This window comes from Leptonychotes weddellii, chromosome 10 (assembly GCF_054177405.1).
Source record: "Leptonychotes weddellii isolate Sample4059 chromosome 10, ASM5417740v2, whole genome shotgun sequence".
Classification (NCBI taxonomy): domain Eukaryota; kingdom Metazoa; phylum Chordata; class Mammalia; order Carnivora; family Phocidae; genus Leptonychotes; species Leptonychotes weddellii.
The window spans coordinates 52,118,592-52,141,354 of NC_138378.1; the positions used below are offsets into that span (position 1 = coordinate 52,118,592).

Below are 22,763 nucleotides of genomic sequence, written 5' to 3' on the forward strand. Positions count from 1 at the left end.
TTGATGAAGTCCCAATAGTTCATTTTTGCCCTTGCTTCACTTGCCTTTGGTGATGTGTCTAGGAAGAAGTTGCTGTGGCTGAAGTCAAAAAGGTTGCTGCCTGTGTTCTCCTCAAGGATTTTGATGGATTCCTGTCTCACATTTAGGTCTTTCATCCATTTTGAGTCTATTTTTTTGTGTGGTGTAAGGAAATGGTCCAGTTTCATTCTTCTGCATGTGGCTGTCCAATTTTCCCAGCACCATTTGTTGAAGAGACTGTCTTTTTTCCATTGGACATTCTTTCCTGCTTTGTCGAAGATTAGTTGACCATAGAGTTGAGGGTCCATTTCTGGGCTCTCTATTCTGTTCCATTGATCTTGTGTCTGTTTTTGTGCCAAGTATTTGTCTTTTTGTGACTGCTTTTTTCACTTAGCATAATGTCCTCAAGGTTCATCAGTGTTATATTACAGAATTTCTATCTTAAGGCTGCATAATATTCCATTGTATGAATATACTACATTTTGCTTATCTATTCATCATTTGATAGATGCTTGGGTTGCTTCTATGTTTTAGTTATTGTGAATAATGCTGCTCTGAACGAGTGTACAAATAGCTCTTCAAGGCCTTTCTTTCAGTTCTTTTAGATTTATACCCAGAAGCTGGATTTCTGGATCATATGGCAATTCTATTTTTAATTTTTCAAGGGAATTTTGTAATGTTTTCTACAATGACTGTACCATTTTACATTCCCAATAACAGCACACACAGGTTCCTGTTTCTCTACACTCTTGCCAACACTTATTATGTTTTAGCTTTGTTTTTTCTGTTGTTGATAATAGCTATCCTAGTGGTTGTGAAGTGGTCAGGTAAGTCTAACTGTATTTTAAAATACTCCTGACATAAATTTTTTGCCTTAAAATTTAGTTATTTATGTATATATGTTTAGCCCCATAATAAGCTGTAATTTCAAGTGCAGTAAACCATCTTATTTACCTTTGTATTTCCTCAGCTGTGCTATGCATATAGGGGACACTCAAATAATTTTGTCTAAATTAAGTTTTGATTTTGAGATAATTATAGATTCACATGCAATTGTAAGAAATAATACAAAATTTCATTTACTTGGTCTCCCCCGATGGTAAGCTCTTGCAAAATTATTGTATAATATCACAACCAGGATGTTGACATTGAATCAGGCAAGGTATGGAACATTTCCATCACAGGATACATCATGTTGCCCTTTTGTAGCTCTGTCTACTTCCCTCCTATTCCTATCCTCTCCTTAACCCATAGCAACCACTAATCTAGTCTCCATTTCTGTAATTTTATCACTTCAAAAATGTTACATAAATGGAATCCTATGATATGTAACTTTTTGGACTTGGATTTTTTCACTCAACATAATTCTCTGGAGAGTATTCTAGGTTGTTGCACGTATTAGTAGTTCATTCCTTTTCATTGCTAACCAGTATTCCATGCTTTGGGTGTAACACAGTTTGTTTAACCATTCATGCATTGAACACCTGGGTTATTTCCAGTTTTTAGATCGTACAGATAAAAGTATTGTAAACATTGTCTACATGTTTTTGTGTGCAACTTGTCTTCATTTCTCTATAAATGCCCAGGAATGCAGCTTTTGGATTATATGGTAGTTGCATAATTCATTTTTTAAGAAAGTGCCAAACTGTTTTCCCCAGTCTGTACCATTTTGCATTCCCACCAACAATGTGTGAGTGATCAGTTTTTCCACATCTTTGTCCACATTTGGTGGTGTCACTATTTTTTATTTTAACCATTCTGATATAGGTGTAGGGCTATATCATCGACTAGTTGCATTTTCCTAAATTAATGAAGCAGAACATATTTTTATATGATTATTTGCCATCTATCTATCTTCTTTGGTGAAACATCTCTTTGTATCTTTTGCCCATGTTTTTATTGAATTATTTACCTTTTTAATGTTGAGTATTAAGCATTCTTTATATATCTTAGATACTGGTCCTTTATCAAATATGTGGTTTGCAGGTATTTTCTACCAGTATGTAGCTTGTGTTTTCATCTTCTTATCAGGGTCTTTCTAAGAGCAAAAGTTTAAGTTTAGATGATGTGCAGTTTATCAATTTCCTTTTATGGATTTTGCTTTTGGTGGTAAGTCTAAAAATTCTTTGCATAGCTCTCAATCCCAAAGATTTTTCCTAGGTTTTATTCTAAAAATGTTATAGTTTTATGTTGAATTGATTATTCTACTTTTCACTACTTCCCTATTGCTGGGCAGTAAAAATTTTCAGATTTTTAATTTGTGTATAAAACTACATGGTAATTATTTTGTTGCATAAAACTTTCATCGCATTTTGCATTATATTCTTAAGATGCATTTCCAGAAGTGGGAATTTGGACATATATAGCCAGAGAGCTTTCAGAAAGTTATGATACACTATTAAGAAGAAACTAGTGGTACTCTTCTGGGCAGAAGCTTCTGAGCATGATGTAGCAGAAATGGCTTCTTCTTGATCTCAGCCATAGAAATGAGGTGATAAACGGAATGTCATCATTTGGAAAGCATGGCAAAAAGATGCACATGTGCTGCAGCTGTGGCTCTAAGGCCTACCACTTTTAGAAGTCAATGTGGCAAATATTGTTGCCCTGCCAAGTAGAAGAGAAAGTATAACTTGAGTGCAAAGACTAAAAGATGAAATACCATTGGGACCAGTCCAATGAGTCATGTAAAAGTTGTATACCAGAGATTCAGGCATGGATTCCATGAAGAAGCAACACCTAAACCCAGGAGGGCAGCTGTTGCATTATCCACTTCATCCTAAGGATTTCAGCAACTAGTCATGCAATAACATTTTTTTTTTTAAAGGAAACTAGTAACTTCATGATAACAAGCAAAATAGTAAGCTACTTAGAAGTTTAATAAAGAACCATGGAAAGTGATAGCTAAGAGTCCCCCTTTGGAGTCAGAGCAAGCCTTAAAGACTTACCCCTAACTGCCCTGCAGAGGGGTCCAAATTTAATTGGATCAGACTGTAAAGCAATTTATACCCCTAGGCCATTGTCAAATCAATAGAGCAGTTAGCCAGCAATTAATGGAGGCAAACATTTAGATGATAACAATAGAGACAGACCAGGTAGAAACTTAACAGGAAGATCAAGGACAGACAGTCAAAGATAGCCTGACTAAATCCACTGTCATCCCAAAAGAATGGTTTAGAGAGACTATGAACATGCTGATGGTAAATGAGTTAGAGTGATTATTCATATACCCTGAGAAATAACATCGGAGGCTGTACACTGCAAGCGAAATAGACTTCATGGAGACTGTCCAGAGAAAGGAAGGGAGGGAGGGAGGGAGGAAGGAAGGAAATGAAGGACCACAATAAGCCCTGACATGGGGAGGATCAGTATTCAGAGTTGTTATAATATATAGTATCTTAAACGTCCAGTGTTCAACGACAACAAGAATTTGACTTTCAAAGAAACAAGAAATTGCGTTTCATCCACAGGTAAATAAAGCAAGCAAAAGAAACTGCCTTTGAGAACAGTTTACAATTTCTATATCCTTATTATTAATCTCTATTGATGAGACATTGTTATCATACATTCCTTTGCTTCTTTAAACATGGTTTCCTTTAGAGTTTAGGTGGAGGAATATGGGGACCATAAGCTTGCCTCATCTCTTGAACACAGCTAGATAAATATCAAATCATTCTGAACACCCAAGAAATTGATCTGAGGACTGGTAGAACAAACTGCACATCTAGAGGTTGAAAAATGGCCACATTGTGGCAGGTAGGAGTTGCAGAGAGTTGATTTGGGGGAGAAAAGAATTGCAGGTGCTGCAGGGGCGTGGGAGCCCTGATCACGGAGAGAGGAGTGAGAGACAGAGAGAGAAAGAGTTAAAGCAGCACACAGGGGATTGTATTCCTCAAAACTGTTGACTGGGAAAAGGAGAGAGACTGCCTACCATAAGTAGCGGAGCTCAAAGTCTGAAGTTTTAGAAGTCCGTGCCATTGTCACAGTCATGACGGCTGGGCTTAGTAGGGCTCCAGTGAGGAAGGAGGGCGGAGGCCAGGGAGCAGGCAGTGTGGTCTGAGGATCCCCTGGGTCCCACAGGGAGAAACAGTTCCCTTTCTTGGAGTGCATTTGGGAGTGGTAGCATGGGCTCTCTAGGAACAAAAGAGCTGGTGGGCACCAATGTGCTGCCCTGTTTACTGGCATGGGAACAAAAAAGCTGGCTAAGGGCAGCAAACCTTGGTGCTATGTTTTTGCTGCGCTTTAACATAAACTCTGAACCACTGCATGGTCATGTGACTGCTTTTCAGGGACAAGCCACCACCAGCCACAGCATGGTAAGACCCTCCCCCAGAGGATCAGTGCGGGTCCATGCCATGGGGGTCCCTAAAATTTGGAGTTTTGAAACCTAGCTGCATGTCTGAGATAAAACACAGGATTACTCTGGCAGGCAGATAGTCGGACACAGACAGGCAGCAATCTGATGAAAGTTGGGGCCACACGGGGAGAGATTGTTTGCTCTTCTGTGAGGGCTTCCTGAAGAGTGGTGGGTGCAAACTCCCTGGCCTGGGGACAAGAGAGTGGCACCACCGCCCCTCCCCCAACCCATCAGCACTGACCAACTTGTGAGCAACACAGTGCCCCACCGTGGAGGCTGGACCCACTTAAAACAAGCCCCACCCCTCTGTGCCCTGCAGGTGCATCTCCACTAGGGCAAGTTCGCTTAAGAATCAGCACAGCAGGCCTCTCCCTCAGAAGAACAGCACAAATCCCTTGCAGACACCAAGTCTACTGATTATAGAGTGTTGCAAAAGCTTCAGGTCTAGGGAAAATAGGATCTAGCTTCTTTTAACAAGCAGACCAAAACACACCTAGTTAAAACTTGGCACAGTGGACAAGATCCAAACACCCCCACTGCAGGCAAGAAGCAGCTCTGCAGAGGACTGACCTGAGGGAAAGAGCAGCCAACACACAACAGCAGAGTGCACACTCTGAAACACCTCCTGAAGCACCAGGCCCAACACATATAGGACCTCTTCTTAATATAGCCATTACTGTCAGCAGCAGGAACATAACAGTCTTTCCTAACGATCACACACAAAAAAACAGTGACCTAGACAAAATGACAAGATTGAGTAATTCATCCTAAAAGAAAGAACAAGAAGAAGTAACATCCAGGGATTTAATCAAAACAGATATAAGTCAGACGCCTGAACCAGAATTTAAAACAACAATCATAAGGATACTAGCTAGGCTTGAGAAAAGCATAGAAGACACTAGAGAATCCCTTACTGCAGAGATAAAAGAACTAAAAACCAGTCAGGCCAAAATAAAAAAAGTGCTGTAACTGAGATGCAAAACTGACTGGATGCAATGATAATGAGAATGGTTGAAACAGAGGAATGAATCAGTGATATAGAAGATAAAATTATGGAAAATAATAAAGCTGAAAAGAAGAGGGAAAGGAAAGTATTGAATCATGAATGTAGACTTAGGGAACTCAGTGGCTCTTTTAAAGCATAATAACATTGGTATCAGGAGTCTCAGAAGAGAGGGAAAAGGGGGCAGAAAGTTTATTTGAGCAAATTATAGCTGAAAACTTCTCTAATTTGGGGAAGAAAACAGAATTCAAAATCCAAAAGGCACAGAGAACTCTGATCAAATTCAACAAAAGCTGACCCACACCAAGACATATCATAGTCAAAACACACAGACAAGGAAAGAATCCTGAAAGCAGCAATGGAATGAAGTCCTTAACCTACAAGGGAAGACAGATTAGGTTCACAGCAGATCTGTCCACAGAAACCTGGCAGGCCAGAAAAGAGTGGCATGATGCAGTCAACATGCTTAATGAGAAAAATATGTAGCCCAGAATACTTTATCCAGCAAGGCTGTCATTCAGAATAGAGGGGGAGATAAAGAATTTCCTGGACAAACAAAAACTAAAGGAGTTCATGACCACTAAACCAGCTCTGCAAAAATTTTAAAGGGGCCTCTCTGAGTGGAAAGGAAAGACCAAAAGTGACAAAGACTAGAAAGGAACAGAGAACATCACCAGAAACACTAACTTTACAGAATTTAAATAAAAATTTGATGAAAACCAAAGCAAACCAAACCCCAAAAAATGGTTTCCTTTAGTTCTTTGAACTAAAATATTTACTTATACTTATTAAAATATTTATAAATATTTGAGCTAAAATGTTTAGAATAGCTTCTTCAAATCCTTTATCTGCTAAGTCTATATATACTTTATCTTTTATTCTATCAACTTATTTAAAGGATATATTAATTAAAAAATGATAATTATAACAATTTTCTCAATTGTATGTGAATGATCCTCCAGGATAGACCATATCTTAGGCCATAACCAGCCTCAATATATTTAAAAGGATTCAGATCATACAAAGTATATTCTCCCACAAAAATGCAATTATTAGGAATCAATAAAAAAGAAGGAAATTTGGGAAATTCACAAATATATGGAAATTGAATGACACACTCCCCAATACCAGTGAGTCAAAGAAGAAGGAGAAAATACTCTGAGATTGAGGAAAATGAAAACAAAATATGCCAAAATTTACAAGATGCCAATTGAATCAGTACTTACAGGGAAATTATAGCTGTAAATGTCTATATTAAAAACGGAGAAGAAAGATCTCAAATCACTAACCTAATCTTTCACTTAGGACACTGGAAAAAGAGGAGCAAACTAAACCTAAAGTAAGAGGAATGAAAGAAATTATAAAGCTTAGAACAGGAATTAATAAAAAGATGGGAAAGAAGAAGGTAGCGGGAGGGGAGGAATGAAGCGGGGGAAATCGGAGGGTTGGACGAACCATGAGAGAAGATGGACTCTGAAAAACAAACTGAGGGTTCTAGAGGGGAGGGGGGTGGGAGGATGGGTTGGCCTGGTGGTGGGTATTGAGGAGGGCACGTTCTGCATGGAGCACTGGATGTTGTGCATGAACAATGAATCATGGAACACTTCATCTAGAACTAATGATGTAATGTATGGGGATTAACAGAAGAATAAAAAAAAAAAAAATCAAAAAAAAAAAAAAAAAGATGGGAAAACAATAGAGAACATCAAAAAACCCAAAAGATTGGTCTTTCACAATATCAACAAAATTGATAAAACTTTAGGTAGAGAGAGAGAGAAAGAAAGAGAAGTCAAATACTAAAACCAGGAATGAAAAGGGGATATCCCTACCAATTTAAAGAAAATAAAAGGATTCTGAAGGAATATTATGAGCAACTAAATGCCACCAGTTACATAACTTAGGTGAAATCAATATATTCCCAGAAAGAAAATACTGAAACCAACTTAAGAAAAAATAGAAAATCTATATATATCTTTAACAAGTAAAGAGATTGAGTTAGTGATTTTAAAACTTCCATAAAGAGAAGTTGAAGCCCAGATGGCTTTAGTTGTAAATTCTTCCAATGTTTAAAGATGAATTGATACAGATTTTCACAAACTCTTCCAAAAATAAAGGAAGAACTTCCCCAATGAAAGCCAGTATTACCCTGATGCCCAAACCAAAGACAGCATAAGAAAACTGCAGATCAATATCTCTTATGAATTTAGATGAAAAATCCTCAAGGAAATACTAGAAAATTGAATCTAACAGCATGTAAAATGAATTTTTACCATGATTAAGTGGATGTATCCCCAGAATGCAAGGTTTGTTTAATACCTGAAAACCAATTAGTGAAATATATCATATCGTTAGAATAAAGAACAAAAACCAATGATCACCTCAATAGATGCAGAAAAAGCATTTGACAAAATCCAGCACCATTTCATGATAAAAACAATATAAACTAGAAACAGAAGGGAACTTTACCTGATAAAGAGCATCTATGATAATCCCCGAGTTAACATCATACTTAATGTTGAAAGACTGAATGCTTTCCCCCTTTCTTATCGGTAACAAGATAAGAATGCCCTCCTTACCTCTTCTATGCAACATTGTACTAGAGGTTCTAGCCTGAGCAATTAAGGAAGAAAAAGAAATAAAAGGCATTCGGATTGATAAAGAAGTAAAACTATCTTTATCCACAGTTAACATGATCTTGGATATGGAAAATCCTAAGGGATATGCTAAAAAACCTAAATTAATAAATGAGTTCATCAAGGTTGCAGGATACAAGATCAATATACAATAATCATTTATATCTCTATATACTAGCAATAAACAATCCAAAAATGAAAATAAAACAATTCCATCAGATGGGATTGTATCAAAAGGGATTGCACCAAGAGGAGATAAAATACTTAAGTATAAATTTAACAAAAGAAGTACAAAACTTGTACTTTACAAAACTAGAAAACATTGCTAAAAAAAAATTAAAGAGGACCTAAGTAAATGGAAAGACATCTGTATTCATGGATTAGAAGACTAAACATTGTTAAAAGGGCAGTACTACCCCCAAATTGATCTACAGATTCAATACAATACCTATCAGAATCCCAGCTGGTTTCTTTGTAGAAATTGACAAGATGATATAAAATTAATATGGAAGTTCAAGTGACCCAGAGTAGCCAAAACAATCTTGAAAAAGAACAAAATCTGGGGCGCCTGGGTGGCTCAGTCAGTTAAGCATCTGCCTTCGGCTCAGATCGTGATTTCAGGGTCCTGGAATCAAGCCCTACATTGGGCTCCCTGCTCAGCGGGGAGTTTCCTTCTTCCTCTCCTCCTCCCCCTTGCTTGTTCTCTCTCTCTCTCTCTCTCTCTCAAATAAATAAAATCTGTAACCTTGGGTTAGGTAATGCTTTCTTAGATCCACATCAAAAGCACAAGCCACAACAGAAAAAATAGATTAAAAGGATTTCCTCAATTTTTCCAGCACCATTTGTTGAAGAGACTGTCTTTGTTTCATTGTATATTCTTTCCTGCTTTGTCAAAGATTAGTTGACCATATAGTTGGGGGTCCATTTCTGTGTTTTCTATTCCATTCCATTGATTTATGTGTCTGTTTTTGTGCCAGTACTATACTGTCTGGATGACTACAGTTTTGTAATATAGCTTGAAGTCCAGAATTGTGATGGCTTTAGCTTTTGCTTTTCTTTTTCAAGATTGCTTTGGCTCTTTGGGGTCTTTTGTGGTTCCATACAAATTTTAGGATTGTTTGTTCTAGCTCTCTGAAAAATGCTGGTGGTATTTTGATAGGGATTGCATTAAATGTGTAGATTGCTTTGGGTAGTTATAGACATTTTAACAATATTTGCTCTTCTGAAACATGAGCATGGAATGTTCTATTTCTTTGTGTCTTCCTCAGTTTCTTTCATAAGTGTTCTATAGTTTTCAGAGTACAGATCTTTTACTTCTTTGGTTAGATTTATTTCTAGGTATCTTATGGATTTTGGTGCAATTGTAAATGGGACCGATTCCTTGATTTCTCTTTCTGCTGCTTCATTGTTGGTGTATGGAAATGCAACAGATTTCTTTGCATTGATTTTATGTCCTACAACTTTGATGAATTCCTGCATCAGTTCTAGCAATTTTTTGGTGGAGTCTTTTGGGTTTTCTACATAAAGTATCATGTCATCTGCAAAGAGTGAAGGTTTGACTTCTTTGCCAATTTGAATGCCTTTTATTTCTTTTTGTTGTCTGATTGCTGAGGCTAAGACTTCCAGTACTGTGAACAACAGTGGTGAGAGTGGACATCCCTGTCTTGTTCCTGACCTTAGGGGAAAAGCTGTTTTTCCCGTTGGAGGATGTATTAGCTGTGGGTCTTTCATATATGGCCTTTATGATGTTGAGGTATGTTCCCTCTATCCCTACTTTATAGAGGGTTTTTATCAAGAAAGGATGCTGTATTTTGTCAAATGCTTTTTCTGCATCATTACTACTCAGCCATAAAGGAGAATGAAATCTTGCCATTTGCAGTGATGTGGATGGAGCTAGAGTGTATTATGCTAAGTGAAATAAGTCAGTTAGAGAAAGACAAATATGTTATGATTTCACTCATATGAAGAATTTAAGAAACAACAGATGAATGTAGGGGAAAGGGAAAAAAAAGAGAAGGAGGCAAACCATAGAAGAGACTCTTAACTATAGAGAACAAACCGAGGGTTGCTAGAGGGCAGGTAGGTGGGGGATGGGATAAATTGGTGATGGGTGTAAAGGAGGGCACCTGTTGTGGTGAGCACTGGGTGTTATATGTAAGTGATGAATCACTAAATTCTACTCCTGAAACTAATATTACACTGTATGTTAACTAACTGGAATTTAAATAAAAACAAACAAAAAAACAGTTGAATTGTACCTTTAAGTGGGTGAGTTGTGTGGTATGTAAATTATAATCCAGTAAAGCTATTGCCAAAAAGAAGTGATTCAAAAAAAAAATTGACGCTCCATTTTATATTCCTCCTGGCAGAGTGTATGAAATTGCCATTGCCCATTTTAATGTTAATATGCACTAAGAAATTTGCCAATTTGATAAACTAGAACAGTGGTTCAAGTGAAAGAGATTTTGCTCCCCTGTGGCCATTTAGCAATGTCTGGAGACTTTTTTTTTTTAAGATTATTTATTTATTTATTTGAGAGAGAGAGAGTACACGCACAAGTTGGGGGAAGGTCAGAGGGAAAGAGAGAAGCAGACTCCCTGCTGAGCATGGAGCCCAACACAGCTCGATCCCAGAACGCTGAGATCATGATCTGATCCTAAGTCAGACACTTAACTGACTGAGCCACCAAGGTGCCCCTGGAGACAGTTTTGATTGTCACAACTGGGGTGGAGGGATGCTATTGGCCTCTAATGAGTAGAGGTATGCTGCTAAATATCCTACAGTGCATAAGGCACCTCCCTACACCAAATAATTATCCAACCCAAAACATCAGTAGTGTCAAAATTAAACCCTGGACTAGAAATAGCATCTTGTTTCATTTTGTATTTATTTGATTATTAGTAAGGGTAGTTTTTTTTCCATATGTTTACTAATGAGTTGTATTTTGTAAATCTTCTGTTCGTATCATTTGTTCATATTTCTCATCATTTCATATGAGTTCCTTTTAGTAGTAAGATTTAACTTACTGAGTTTTTTAACTTATTTTACTTATTGAGTTTTTTTTTTATTTTTTTAAAACTTGAGCATCTGTTGAGATGAGCACTGGGTGTTATACGCAACTAATGAATCGTTGAACACTACAACAAAAACTTATGTACTATATTTTGGCTAACTGAACATAATGAAAAAAAAACTTGAGTATATTTGACATACAATTTTACATTAGTTTTGGTGTACAACATAATGATTCAATAAGGTTATACAGTGTAGCTACCATTTGTTACCATACAAACTGAGTTTATATTCTTTCAGTTGTTTCCTTGTAAATTTTGGTTAGGTTTATATTGACTATTGCTATGTTTATTTTTTATATGGTTATACATCATTTTTAATTGTATCTAGTCTAGACAGTCCTTCCTCTATCTGCTCACTCTTCCCCCATAATTTCATCTTTATTAAATTCTCTTTTCCTAGAGTTTTATTTTTTCACATTTAACTTTTTAAATATATGTATAATTTATTATAATGTGTATTATGAGATAAAGAATACTTTTTTTCCTAAATAGCAATATCTGGTTTTCCTCCTTTTGAAGAAACATTTGGCTTACAGAGCATTTTTGAGGCTCAAGAAAACCTTCAAAAAATGAAGCTTTCCACAGGTTTATGCAAGAGAGGAAATGTGCAGTTACTCCTTATCTTCCTTAACTATGAAGGACCATAATATTCTACAAGGTCGTTAGGTGTTTGTAACTCACCTAACTCAGCACAAAGCAGTGTCATGTCAGCCTTGCAGAAATATATAAAGAAATATAAATGCTGGGAATGGAAATCCTTTGCAGTTCGGGATTATTAATGTTAAATTAATGAAATTTTTTATATGATCAGAGAGTTGGAGAAAGTGATACTGCGTGTGTGTATGTTTGGTAAGAAGGAAAACATAATTTCTAATTAAGAAATTAGAAGAGGTTGTCAGTTTATAACATAATACAGAAATTTTATGAGTCTCTGATAATCAGTTAAATGAATGGGAATAAGTATAGATATCTTCCTATTATCGTACAGATGGAGAATGAGTTAGATTCTGCTCGCTCTGAAATAGAACTCCTCAGGAGTCAGATGACAAATGAGAGAATCTCCATGCAGAATCTAGAAGCTTTGCTGGTGGCCAATCGAGACAAAGAATATCAGTCTCAGATAGCGCTTCAAGAAAAAGATTCTGAAATTCAGCTTCTTAAAGAACACCTTTGTTTGGCAGAAAATAAAATGTGAGTTGGCTAGCAATATAGTAGCATGAAGTCATATTTTTAAAATTTTTGATACTTTATAGGTTAGTAGAATTTTAAAGCTGGAATTCAGGCAATTTAGTGCCCATCTTTTGCCATTAATTAAACTGAGAACCAGAAATACTGTGATTTGCCTAAGATTTAGTACTCATTTCTATTATATGTTTATCTAAATTTAAAATTTAACCATCTTTGTTGATTATTTCCACAGAGATTTGGATATAATAGAATGTCTGACCTAAAAAACTACCTTTTAGAAATATTATAACAAGTTTTTAGAAAAAAATTAAGCACTACTGAAACCAGAGGAATTTTTCTGTTTATGGACCCACCTGGTATTGCTGCCTAGTATTTAGACTTGTCACTTAATATTTCCTTATGCACCTTTAAGTATGTGTTGGGTACCTGGAAGAACTCCTACATTCACAGAATACTGAAGACTTCCCTTAGAGCACTGATTTTGTTTTTTGTTTTTTTTAAGCATCCCTAGCTCCATTAGCATCTTATTATAAGACCCTTGGCTAGAAGGTTGGGTAGAAATGCCTGCCTGGACACTGAATGTTTTATTATTAAACTTGGTGACCTCTCACAAAAACTGATGGGGACCCTTAGCCTCTATTGTTATCTGTCCCGTCTATAACACTTTTTCATTCAGCCTCAACTCTGCCCTCCCATCTGAGCATGGGACCTGGGGGGGAAGGATAGGAATCATGGTCTCAGGAATCAGTCACTCCTAGGAGCCCCTGACTGAGGAAAGGCTGCAAAGCCAGGGCCAGTTTCCTTGAGAAACTGTTTTCAGGTTATGGCAGCTGTGAGTCATTCTTTTCAGTCACTGTAGCTGGGCTTTTTGTAATATCTTCAACTGGTTCTGCAGGATCACTTTCTCAAGCTGGTATTTGGAAATCTACCTTAGTGAAATATGCCCAACCCCCTCACCTTTAGGGATGCATTCTGTTTTAGACTGGTTGGTTAAGTATAATCACTTAGAACTGGTAAGCATAATAAACTTCTGTGTTCTTAATCTCTAAAGTTTAGATTTTAGCAGTCAACTGTGCTGTCTGGCAAGCAAAGAGGATAGAATATCCTGTGCAAGCAGCATTCATTGCTTTCATCATCTTCCTTATGACAGTGTGCCTTATCACAGAGTTTTTGAGGCATTGTTTGGCCCTAAGGAGGATCCTGTTAAATTGAAGAGATTTTATGTTTTTAACAGTTTGTATATCAAATTTCATTATAAGTATATACAAAACACTTGATTTAATAAATATATATAATAGGACTAATAATGGTGTTGATTATTTGGTATAATACTACTTTGCATATAATACCTTAAAGTACTTTAAAAAATAAATAATATAGATAACATAATACCCCATCTAAACATAGGGAAACAGAGAAGGTTTAACTAATTGAATGGGACTGAGAGAGCTTAGCTTTTTCAAGTAGGCTACTTTCACATTTACTACTTCTAAAACAGCCACATTTTAGATGTACTAATATATCCATAAAAATCAGAGTCTGGCATGGTTCCAGCTGAGGAACCATTGCCAACATGGTTTAATGTACTAAGTCCTAGCCATATTTTAAATTTAATCAACTGTCACTCATACTTTTTTACACAGGGCCATCCAGAGTAGAGATGTGGCCCAGTTCAGAAATGTTGTAACACAGTTGGAAGCTGATTTAGACATTACCAAACGACAACTAGGGACGGAGCGCTTTGAAAGGTAAGTTTGTCTCTATGCAGTGTTCAGTCTGGAAAGCATTTTTTTTTTTTTTAAGTAACAGATTTTGGTAATTTCATGATGGTTAGCTTTTAAATTAGGAACTGAACTACAGTTTTATGACAGTATTAATACAGCACTGGATATAAAGTTTAAAAGTCTCACTATTTTGCTTCAGGGAGAGGGCTGTACAAGAACTTCGCCGCCAGAATTACTCAAGTAATGCTTATCATATGAGTTCCACAATAAAGCCAAATACAAAATGTCATTCACCAGAACGTGCTCACCATCGATCTCCTGACCGAGGCCTAGATCGATCATTAGAAGAGTAAGTAGTTCAAGGATCCATTCTCTGGAGACCATATAGCAATATACAGGGAATATTTGAGGGAGTAAGGAAGCTCAAATCAATCTATCATTAATAGTGCTATTTAAACACAATTACATGATTAGGTATACCAACAAATATAAAGTATTTTGATCATTATTTTATATAAATTTGCTAAAATGAAAGATCTTTATTCTATCTAATGTTTACATAAATTATATTTTTAAAATCTAATTTACTTTTATTCTAAAACTTAAATTTTTCCATATACTTACATTAACAAAATATTGGTTAATTATAGCACCATAAAATACTTATTCTTTAGGAAAGTAGTTTATTTTTCAGAGGAAAATATTTTAGATATATTCCTATATGTCACAAATTTTGTAAAAACACTTCTATTTGGAAATAAATTCAAACTTATAAGAAGTTATAAAAATAAAATAATGCAGAGAACAGCTATATACCTTTTACCCATACTCATTGTCATTAAAATTTTACTCCATTGCTTTCTCTGTGTTTGAGCCAACACATTTGCTGTCTTATGTACTCACATTTTTGCATATGTTTCCGCTCTCTCCGTGCACACACGGACACACACACACACACACATTTTAAAAACATAACCAATACCTCCAGTTCCAAACCACCTTCCCAGGTTTCTTCCTTCCCTTTTTTCATTTTGTATTTGTATGTCCTTTTTTCTACAGTGAGAATCCGGGCTCAACATCAGTGTGTTTATCAACAATATATACATGTTACTCTTTTGCTCAATCCCAGAGTGCATCTAAAATAGTTTCAGAATTTCTTCACCTATGTCACTACATTAAATAGACCAACATAAAAGTTCATGATCTATTTGTAATTCCTGTTTCCATACACTACTCTGCCCAAATCTTGAGGGCATAGCATATAGTCAAATATTGAGTTTATAGATTACTTGGATTAATTCCTTTTTTCCCCTTTTACTATGATTATGATATGCATTTAAAATAATATTAGATTCATTTACTTCAATTTGCTTTCACTTTTCATTTTTCCCCTTCCTAGCTTTTTCCTTGATTTAGCTTTATTTTTGAATATGTAGGTCAATATGCTTTTAAAAGTCAAAACTCTGCAAAAAGTAATACTCAGAGAAGTGTTACTTTCTCCTGTATATCCTCCATTCCATGTCCCCCATATTGCTTTATAGTTTTATGATAATGACATTCAGATATATTTTTCTTATCTTTTCATATGCAAAGGTAGCATACTATATATGCTTCTTTTCACTTTGCTTTTCTCACTGCTTTTAGAAGTCACTTCATATTCATAGTGTTCCTTTATAGCTGCATAGTATTCCATTTTATGGATATGCCATAATTATGCAACTGACCTCCTATATTTGGACATCTAGGTAGTTTTCAACAATTTGCAATTACAAATAAGGCTGTAATTAATGTGTTTTCGTATTGGTGGAGGTGTATCTTAAGGATAAATTCCCAGAAGCAGGATTTCTGGGTCAAGGGGTAAATGTGTATGTATATAGTTTGGTTAAGTAGTGCCAAATTACCCTCTATAGGGGTTGTAGTATTTTGCACTCCCACCAGCTGTGGGTGAGAGTGCCTGTTTCCCTACAGCCTAATCAGCAGAGTATACTGTCAAGTTCTGAATTTTTGCCAGTATGGTGGGTAAGAAATGGTATTTCAGTGTAGTTTTAATTTGCATTTCTCTTTTTATGAGTGAATTTGAATATCTTGTCATATGTTTAAGGGCTGTTTTATATCTCTCTTTTTTTAATTGTCCATTTCTTTTGCCCATTTTTCTAATGGAATATTCTCTTTTTGTTAAATTTTATTTATAAATGTGGGAAATTAGTCTTTTACTACTGATATATGTTGCAAATATTTTCTTCCATTTTGTCATTTTTCTTTTGATTTTACTCTATTTTTCCCATGGAAAAGTTTCTATTTTTATGTAGTCAAATTTTAAAATGTATTTTAAGCATCCACATTTCTGTTTATAGTTAGAAAAATCTTTCCTTATACCCAGATAGATAATAGAGGAAATCAGTGTTTTTAGTTTAAATGTTTTAGTACTTATATAAGTTTTGTATATACATACACTTTTATATATATATATGGTTTTACTTTTTACATTTAGATTTCTGATCCATTTAGAGTTTCTTTTGTGTATGGTATGAAGAGTGGATCTAATTTTACTTTTTTCCAAATGACTAACTGGTTGTCTCAAGATCATTTATTAAAAAGATTTTGTCCAGGGCGCCTGGGTGGCTCAGTTGGTTGGACGACTGCCTTCGGCTCAGGTCATGATCCTGGAGTCCCGGGATCGAGTCCCGCATCGGGCTCCCTGCTCGGCAGGGAGTCTGCTTCTCCCTCTGACCCTCCTCCCTCTCATTCTCTCTGTCTTAAATAAATAAATAAAATCTTTAAAAAAAAAAGATTTTGTCCAAGTGATTCAAGTCTCTCTCTGGACTTTCTCTTCTGTTCCTTTGGGTTTATTTATGTTAAAGTCCCACACTATTTTAATTATAGACCCTTTGTAATATTTTTAATTTTTTTTTTAAAGATTTTATTTATTTATTTGAGAGAGAGAATGAGAGAGAGGGAGAGCATGAGAGGGGGAGGGTCAGAGGGAGAAGCTGACTCCCTGCCGAGCAGGGAGCCCGATGCGGGACTCGATCCAGGGACTCCAGGACCATGACCTGAGCCGAAGGCAGTCGCTTAACCAACTGAGCCACCCAGGCGCCCAGTAATATTTTTAATTTTTTAGGACTAGTCTGATGGTTTGCTGGTAAACTGGCTGTCCAAAAAAGGGGAGGGAGAAGCCCTGGTTTATAGCATTTGTCAATTTCAGTGGTGTAAATATGCCCACTGTGGCCAGTTTACTGGCCAGTTTGTTTGTTTGCTTCTTTCTTTCTTTCTTTCTTTTTGTTGAAGTGCAGTTGACATACAATGTTATCATAGTCTCAGGTGTACAATACAGTGATTACACAATTCTATACATTCTATAAATATATTATACAGTTTCAAGCTACCAAACCTTGTTTAACCACAAGCTCACAAAATTTCTGAATATTTACAATCAGCTGTGAGCCAGCTCCAGCATACCAATAGGCTAGTGCCTATAAGAACTCTTCCTTTTAAGTATTTGCCTACATTTTCATGCGAGTTTATTTTCCATATTACGTAACTACTGAATTGTTGAACACTACAACAAAAACTTATGATGTTCCATCTGAAATTTAGTGTCAGCTTGTCTAGCTCCAATTTGAAAAGCCCATTGGAATTTTTTTTTTAATATATTTTTTTAAGATTTTATTTATTTATCAGAGAGAGAGAGAGAGACAGAGGCAGGCAGAGGGAGAAGCAAGGCTCCTTGCTGAGCAAGAAGCCCGATGTGGGACTCGATCCCAGGACCCTGGGATCATGACCTGAGCCGAAGGCAGATGCTTAACCGACTGAGCCACCCAGGCGTCCCAAGCCCATTGGAATTTTTATTAGAATCATATTAAATTTATAAATTAACTTGGGGAGAACTGGCATCTTGGTAATGTTGAGCTGTCCTAACCAAAAAAAAGAGATGTCTTTCCATTTTTTCAAACTCACATTGTGTCATTCAAGAAGAATAATAAAAAAATAAAATAAAATAAAAAGCTTTTTTTAATTAAAATAAGAATGTGTTGCAGTTTTCTTTATATAGGTTTTGAACATTTCTTAAGTTTATTCCTAAATATTTTATCTTTAGGTTTTTCTCCCCATTCATTTTATCTTCAAAAAAATGCTATTTTTGCATGTTAATTTATCATCATGTTATCTTGCTAAATTTTTTTGTTTCATTAAGTTTTGTCATTGATTCTTTAGGGGAGTCCAGGTATGTTATCATGTCATCTGCAAAAAAGGGATCATTTTATTTCTTCTTTTCCTATTTTTATCTCTTGAATTGTATTCTCTAATTAATTGCAATAGCTAGCATCTTCAGAATAGTGATAAATAGTAGTGGAGAAGATGGGCATCCTTGTTTTGATTCTGACCTTAAGTGGGAATGCCTCTAGGGTTTGTCAAATCAATGTAAGATGTTGGGTTTAGGACTGAAGTATAAATGTTTTATGATATCCGCCTATTTTTATTTTCTCAGGAATTTTTTTTATTAGGAATGGGTGTTTAATTTTTTCAAGGGCTTTTTCAGCATCTATAAAGATACAATTTTTCTCTTTAGAACTGTCAATATGTGAATTATAGATTTTCAGATATTGAACCATCTTTGAATTTATGGTATAAACCTTACTTGGTCTTAGTGTATTCTATTCTTAATGTTCACTTATATTTTATTTTAGATTTCTGTATCAGTATTCGTAATATTGGTCTATAACTTTTTTCTTTGTACTCTCTTATCAAGTTTAGATATAAGTGTTATATTTGCTGCAAAAAAGGATTTAGAGTTTTTCATTTACTGTGCTTTGAAACAATTTGTGTAGTTTGTGATTATCTGATCTCTAAGGATTAGTTTGGGTTCACCTGTGAAACCATACAGCCTTGGTTCTTTCTTTTTTGTGAGGTATACTTCCTTGATAAATTTTTCTGGTTTTTTTTGGGAGGGGGGATTGTTTTAAGCTTTCTATCTCTATTCATCTAAAAATAATTATTTTCTCTAGGTTTTTTTTTTTAAGATTTTATTTATTTGAGAGAGAGAGAGCATGAGTGCATGCATGAGCGGGGGAGGGGCAGAGGGAGAGGGAGAAGAGGACTCCCCACTGTAGTCTCAATGTGGGGCTCATCCCAGGACCATGGGATCATGACTTGAGCCGGAGGCAGATACTTAACCAACTGAGCCATGAGGTGCCTCTCTCTAAGTTTTTGAATTTATTTGCATAAAAGTAACCAATGCTTTATCTTATGAATTTTAAAATTTCCTTTGTATCAATAGTTATATCCCATTGTCATTTCTTAATTGTATGTATGTGCTTTCCTCTTCTATTTCTTTGTTGCCTTAGCCAGTGATTTGTTTACTTTGTTTATTGCTTCAAAGAACCAGCATTTTGATTTATTGATTTATTTTTCTTTATCTTATTAATTCATGGTTTTGTTCATATTATTTCTTTCCTCTGCTTTTTATTTACTTTGTTGGTTTTATCCCCTTAGTATTTTAAGTTAGGAATTTAATTCATTTATTGCCATTCTTTCATTCTTATTGATGTAAATATTTAGGGCTATGAATTTTCCAGTGATCAATGCTTTAAATGTATCCCATAGATTCTGATATGTCATATTTTTGTTATTATTTTTTTTAGAAATTCTTTAATCTCTATTTTGTTTTCACTTTTACCCAAGAGTTATTTGATAGAAAATCTTGTAGTTTCCAATAAGAAGAGCTTTTTGTGTTTCCATTTCATTTTTAAATTTCTAGTGTTATTATATTGTGATTAAAGAGTATTGTTTATAATATTTCTATTGTGGAAGCTACTGATGTTTTCTTTGTACTTTACTACATGATCAATTTTTGTGGATAGTTCACGTGCACCTGAAAAGATATTCTTTCTTATCAGGGTATATATTTCTAGTGTATATGTATCTAAAAGATTTTCCTTTTTGATTTTATTTAGTTCTTTTATGCCATTGCTTAATTTTTGTTCATTTGGCCTGTTTTACTAAGAATGGTACTTTAAAATCTCCTGTTATTATTATGTTTTTATTTCTTTTTATATCTCCTATAAATTTTGTTTTATGTAGGTTTACTGTTTTATTTGCTGCATGGATATTCTGAACTGTCATATCTACATTGTGGGATGTGAATTTTATGAAGTGTACTTTTCTGATGCATTTAATTTTTTGGAGGTGGAAGGTGCTTGTCTAGTATTTGAGTTGCAAATACTTAATATCTCCAACTGCCTTGCAAATCTTTGTCCATCTCTTTATTTTTAGCTTTTCTGAGTCACTGAATTTTAAGTATATCTCTTATTTATAGTATGGATTTAAGTTTTGCTTTATGAGTCATTTTAAAATAATGGATGAGGTAAGCTTTTTCACATTATTGATATGACTGTGAAATTTGATCTCAACTCTGTCGTATTATCTTATGATAACTGTGTTTATCATGTGACATTTATTGTATTTCTCAATTTGGCTCTTCCTTGCTTTTGGCCATTTCTTTTGATAGTCAAGGTTTGCATTTTATTGTAGTAGTCACCTTTCTATTAATAATTTTAATAGTGCCATTAATTCCCTTTTTTCTTAATCTTTTGCTGTTAGTTTTAAATGGTATATTTTGACTGCCACCTATTACCTAGACAACAGTCAGTGTACTTAATTTACTTTCCCCAACCACTGATCTGTTTACTGCCCCTATAGTTTTACCTTTTCAAAGTTGTCCTATAAATTGAATCATGTATGTAGCCTCTAGTGACTGACTTTCACACAGCATAATATATTTGAGATATATCCAGGTTGTTGTATGGATCAGATGTTGTTGCATGTTCCTTTTAACTGCTGAGCAGCATTTCCTTGTATGGCTGCACCACAGTTTTGTTTGCTTTGTTATACTTTTTATTTTGATTTTTTTTTAAAGATTTTATTTATTTATTTGACAGAGAGAGACACAGAGAGGGAACACAAGCAGGGGGAGTGGGAGAGGGAGAAGCAGGCTCCCCTAAGAGTAGGGAGCCCAACGCGGGGCTCCATCCCAGGACCCTGGGATCATGACCTGAGCTGAAGGCAGACGCTTAAGGACTGAGCCACCCAGGCGCCCCATGTTATACTTTTTATTTTGAAATGACTACAGTCTCACAAGTAGTTGCAAAAATAGTACAGATAATCCCACATATCCTTACCCCAACTTCCCCAATGTATCTTACAAACCAGGAAATTGATATCGGTACAATATGATTAACTAGGCCATAGGCCTTATTCAGATTTCATTTTTACATGCACTCATATGTATGTGTGTGCAGGTTTTTTTACACAACACTCATATACCACAATTACAAGCACAATACTATACTATATTGCCCATCAGCACCAAGGAACCTGCTCCCTCATATGATACCTTTTCATAGTCACAGCCCTCCCCTCTTCCTCCCTGGCAAACATTAATTTGTTCTCCATATCTTTAATTCTGTCATTTTGAGAATGTTATATAAAGGGAATCACACACAGTGTATAGCAATTTGAGATTGGCTTTTTTCATTTAGCACAATGCCCATGAGATCCATCCAAGTTATATGTATCAACCCTAAGAGACTCTTAACTATAGGGAACAAACTGAGGGTTGCTGGAGGGGCACTGGGCAGGGGGATGGGGTAATTGGGTGATGGACATTAGGAGGGCACTTGATGTAATGAGTATTGGGTGCTATATGCAGCTCATCAATCACTAAATTCTACCCCTGAAACTAATAATACACTATATGGTAACTAAATTGAATTTAAATTAAAAAATTTTTTAAAAGAAAAAAATTAGTTCATTTCTTTTTATTGTTTTTTTTTTTAAAGATTTTATTTATTTATTTGATAGAGACACAGCGAGAGAGGGAACACAAGCAGGGGGAGCGGGAGAGGGAGAAGCAGGTTTCCTGCCGAGCAGGGAGCCCGATGTGGGACTCGATCCCAGGACCCTGGGACCATGACCTGAGCTGAAGGCAGACGCTTAACAACTGAGCCACCCAGTCGCCCCATTTCTTTTTATTGTTGAATATTATTCCATGTTATGGATGTATCACAGTTTGTGAAAGCTGAATAAAAAAAATACATTGTATATGTTTTCCTTCACAGAGGCTGGGAAAAAAATTTTAAGTATTGCCAAAATAATGTCAGAATACATTTTTTTATATATCAGTGAAATCTTTGAGTTAACTATATTAATCTGCAATTTTTTTCTCTCTCATAGGAATCTTTGCTATAGAGATTTCTGACACACGAAGATTCTTCACATCCTTGGGAAAGGTCAAAGTTACAAACTGATTTTTTTTTTGCTACATGATTGCATTTATCTTTTGAATGCTTGACAATGTTAAATGTATTTATTAACTTTGTGCCTCTGAATCTCTGTTCTCATGTGCCATTTTGCAGTGATCTGAGATGACTTATAAAAACAAAAATGCATATGGCTCTTTCTATCCGTGCAGTAATAGTGAGTGTAAAATCTGCTTATTTCACTATTGAACACTGTTATGTTAACTATCCGGAGTAAATAAAGAAGCTTATAAAAAGAGGGAAAAGTGTTTTTACAAAACTGATTTCCTTTCCTTTCTTGATATCTCAAATAATTGGTTAAATTTTTTCTTTGTGATTTATGCTTTCATTGCTGGAGTAGTTGTGCCAAAATAGGCAAAGTTTACCAATACTGGCCTGGGACCCAATATTCCATTTGGGAACCAACCTGACATAATTTCCAGGCCATAATCTGATTTCAAAGCAGCAGATAGTA

General features: G+C 35.4%; 1 protein-coding gene and 1 pseudogene across 2 annotated transcripts in view; both read left to right on the forward strand.

Moving 5' to 3' along the window:
* Positions 1-22,554, forward strand: part of LOC145723877 (testis-specific gene 10 protein-like) — a 26,544-nt gene extending 3,990 nt beyond the window's left edge. The window contains exons 2-5 of the mRNA XM_081833430.1: positions 12,071-12,273; positions 13,914-14,018; positions 14,194-14,343; positions 22,224-22,554. Of these exons, the coding sequence (XP_081689556.1) occupies positions 12,071-12,273; positions 13,914-14,018; positions 14,194-14,343; positions 22,224-22,248 (483 nt within the window). The 3' untranslated portion in view covers positions 22,249-22,554. The remainder of the gene's footprint in view (positions 1-12,070; positions 12,274-13,913; positions 14,019-14,193; positions 14,344-22,223) is intronic.
* LOC145723741 (large ribosomal subunit protein eL37-like) lies at positions 1,158-10,922 on the forward strand (annotated as a pseudogene). The gene is made up of 4 exons (XR_014148994.1): positions 1,158-1,175; positions 2,050-2,127; positions 2,471-6,780; positions 7,075-10,922. The product of XR_014148994.1 is annotated as a large ribosomal subunit protein eL37-like (transcript).
* Positions 22,555-22,763: the final 209 nt, after the last annotated feature.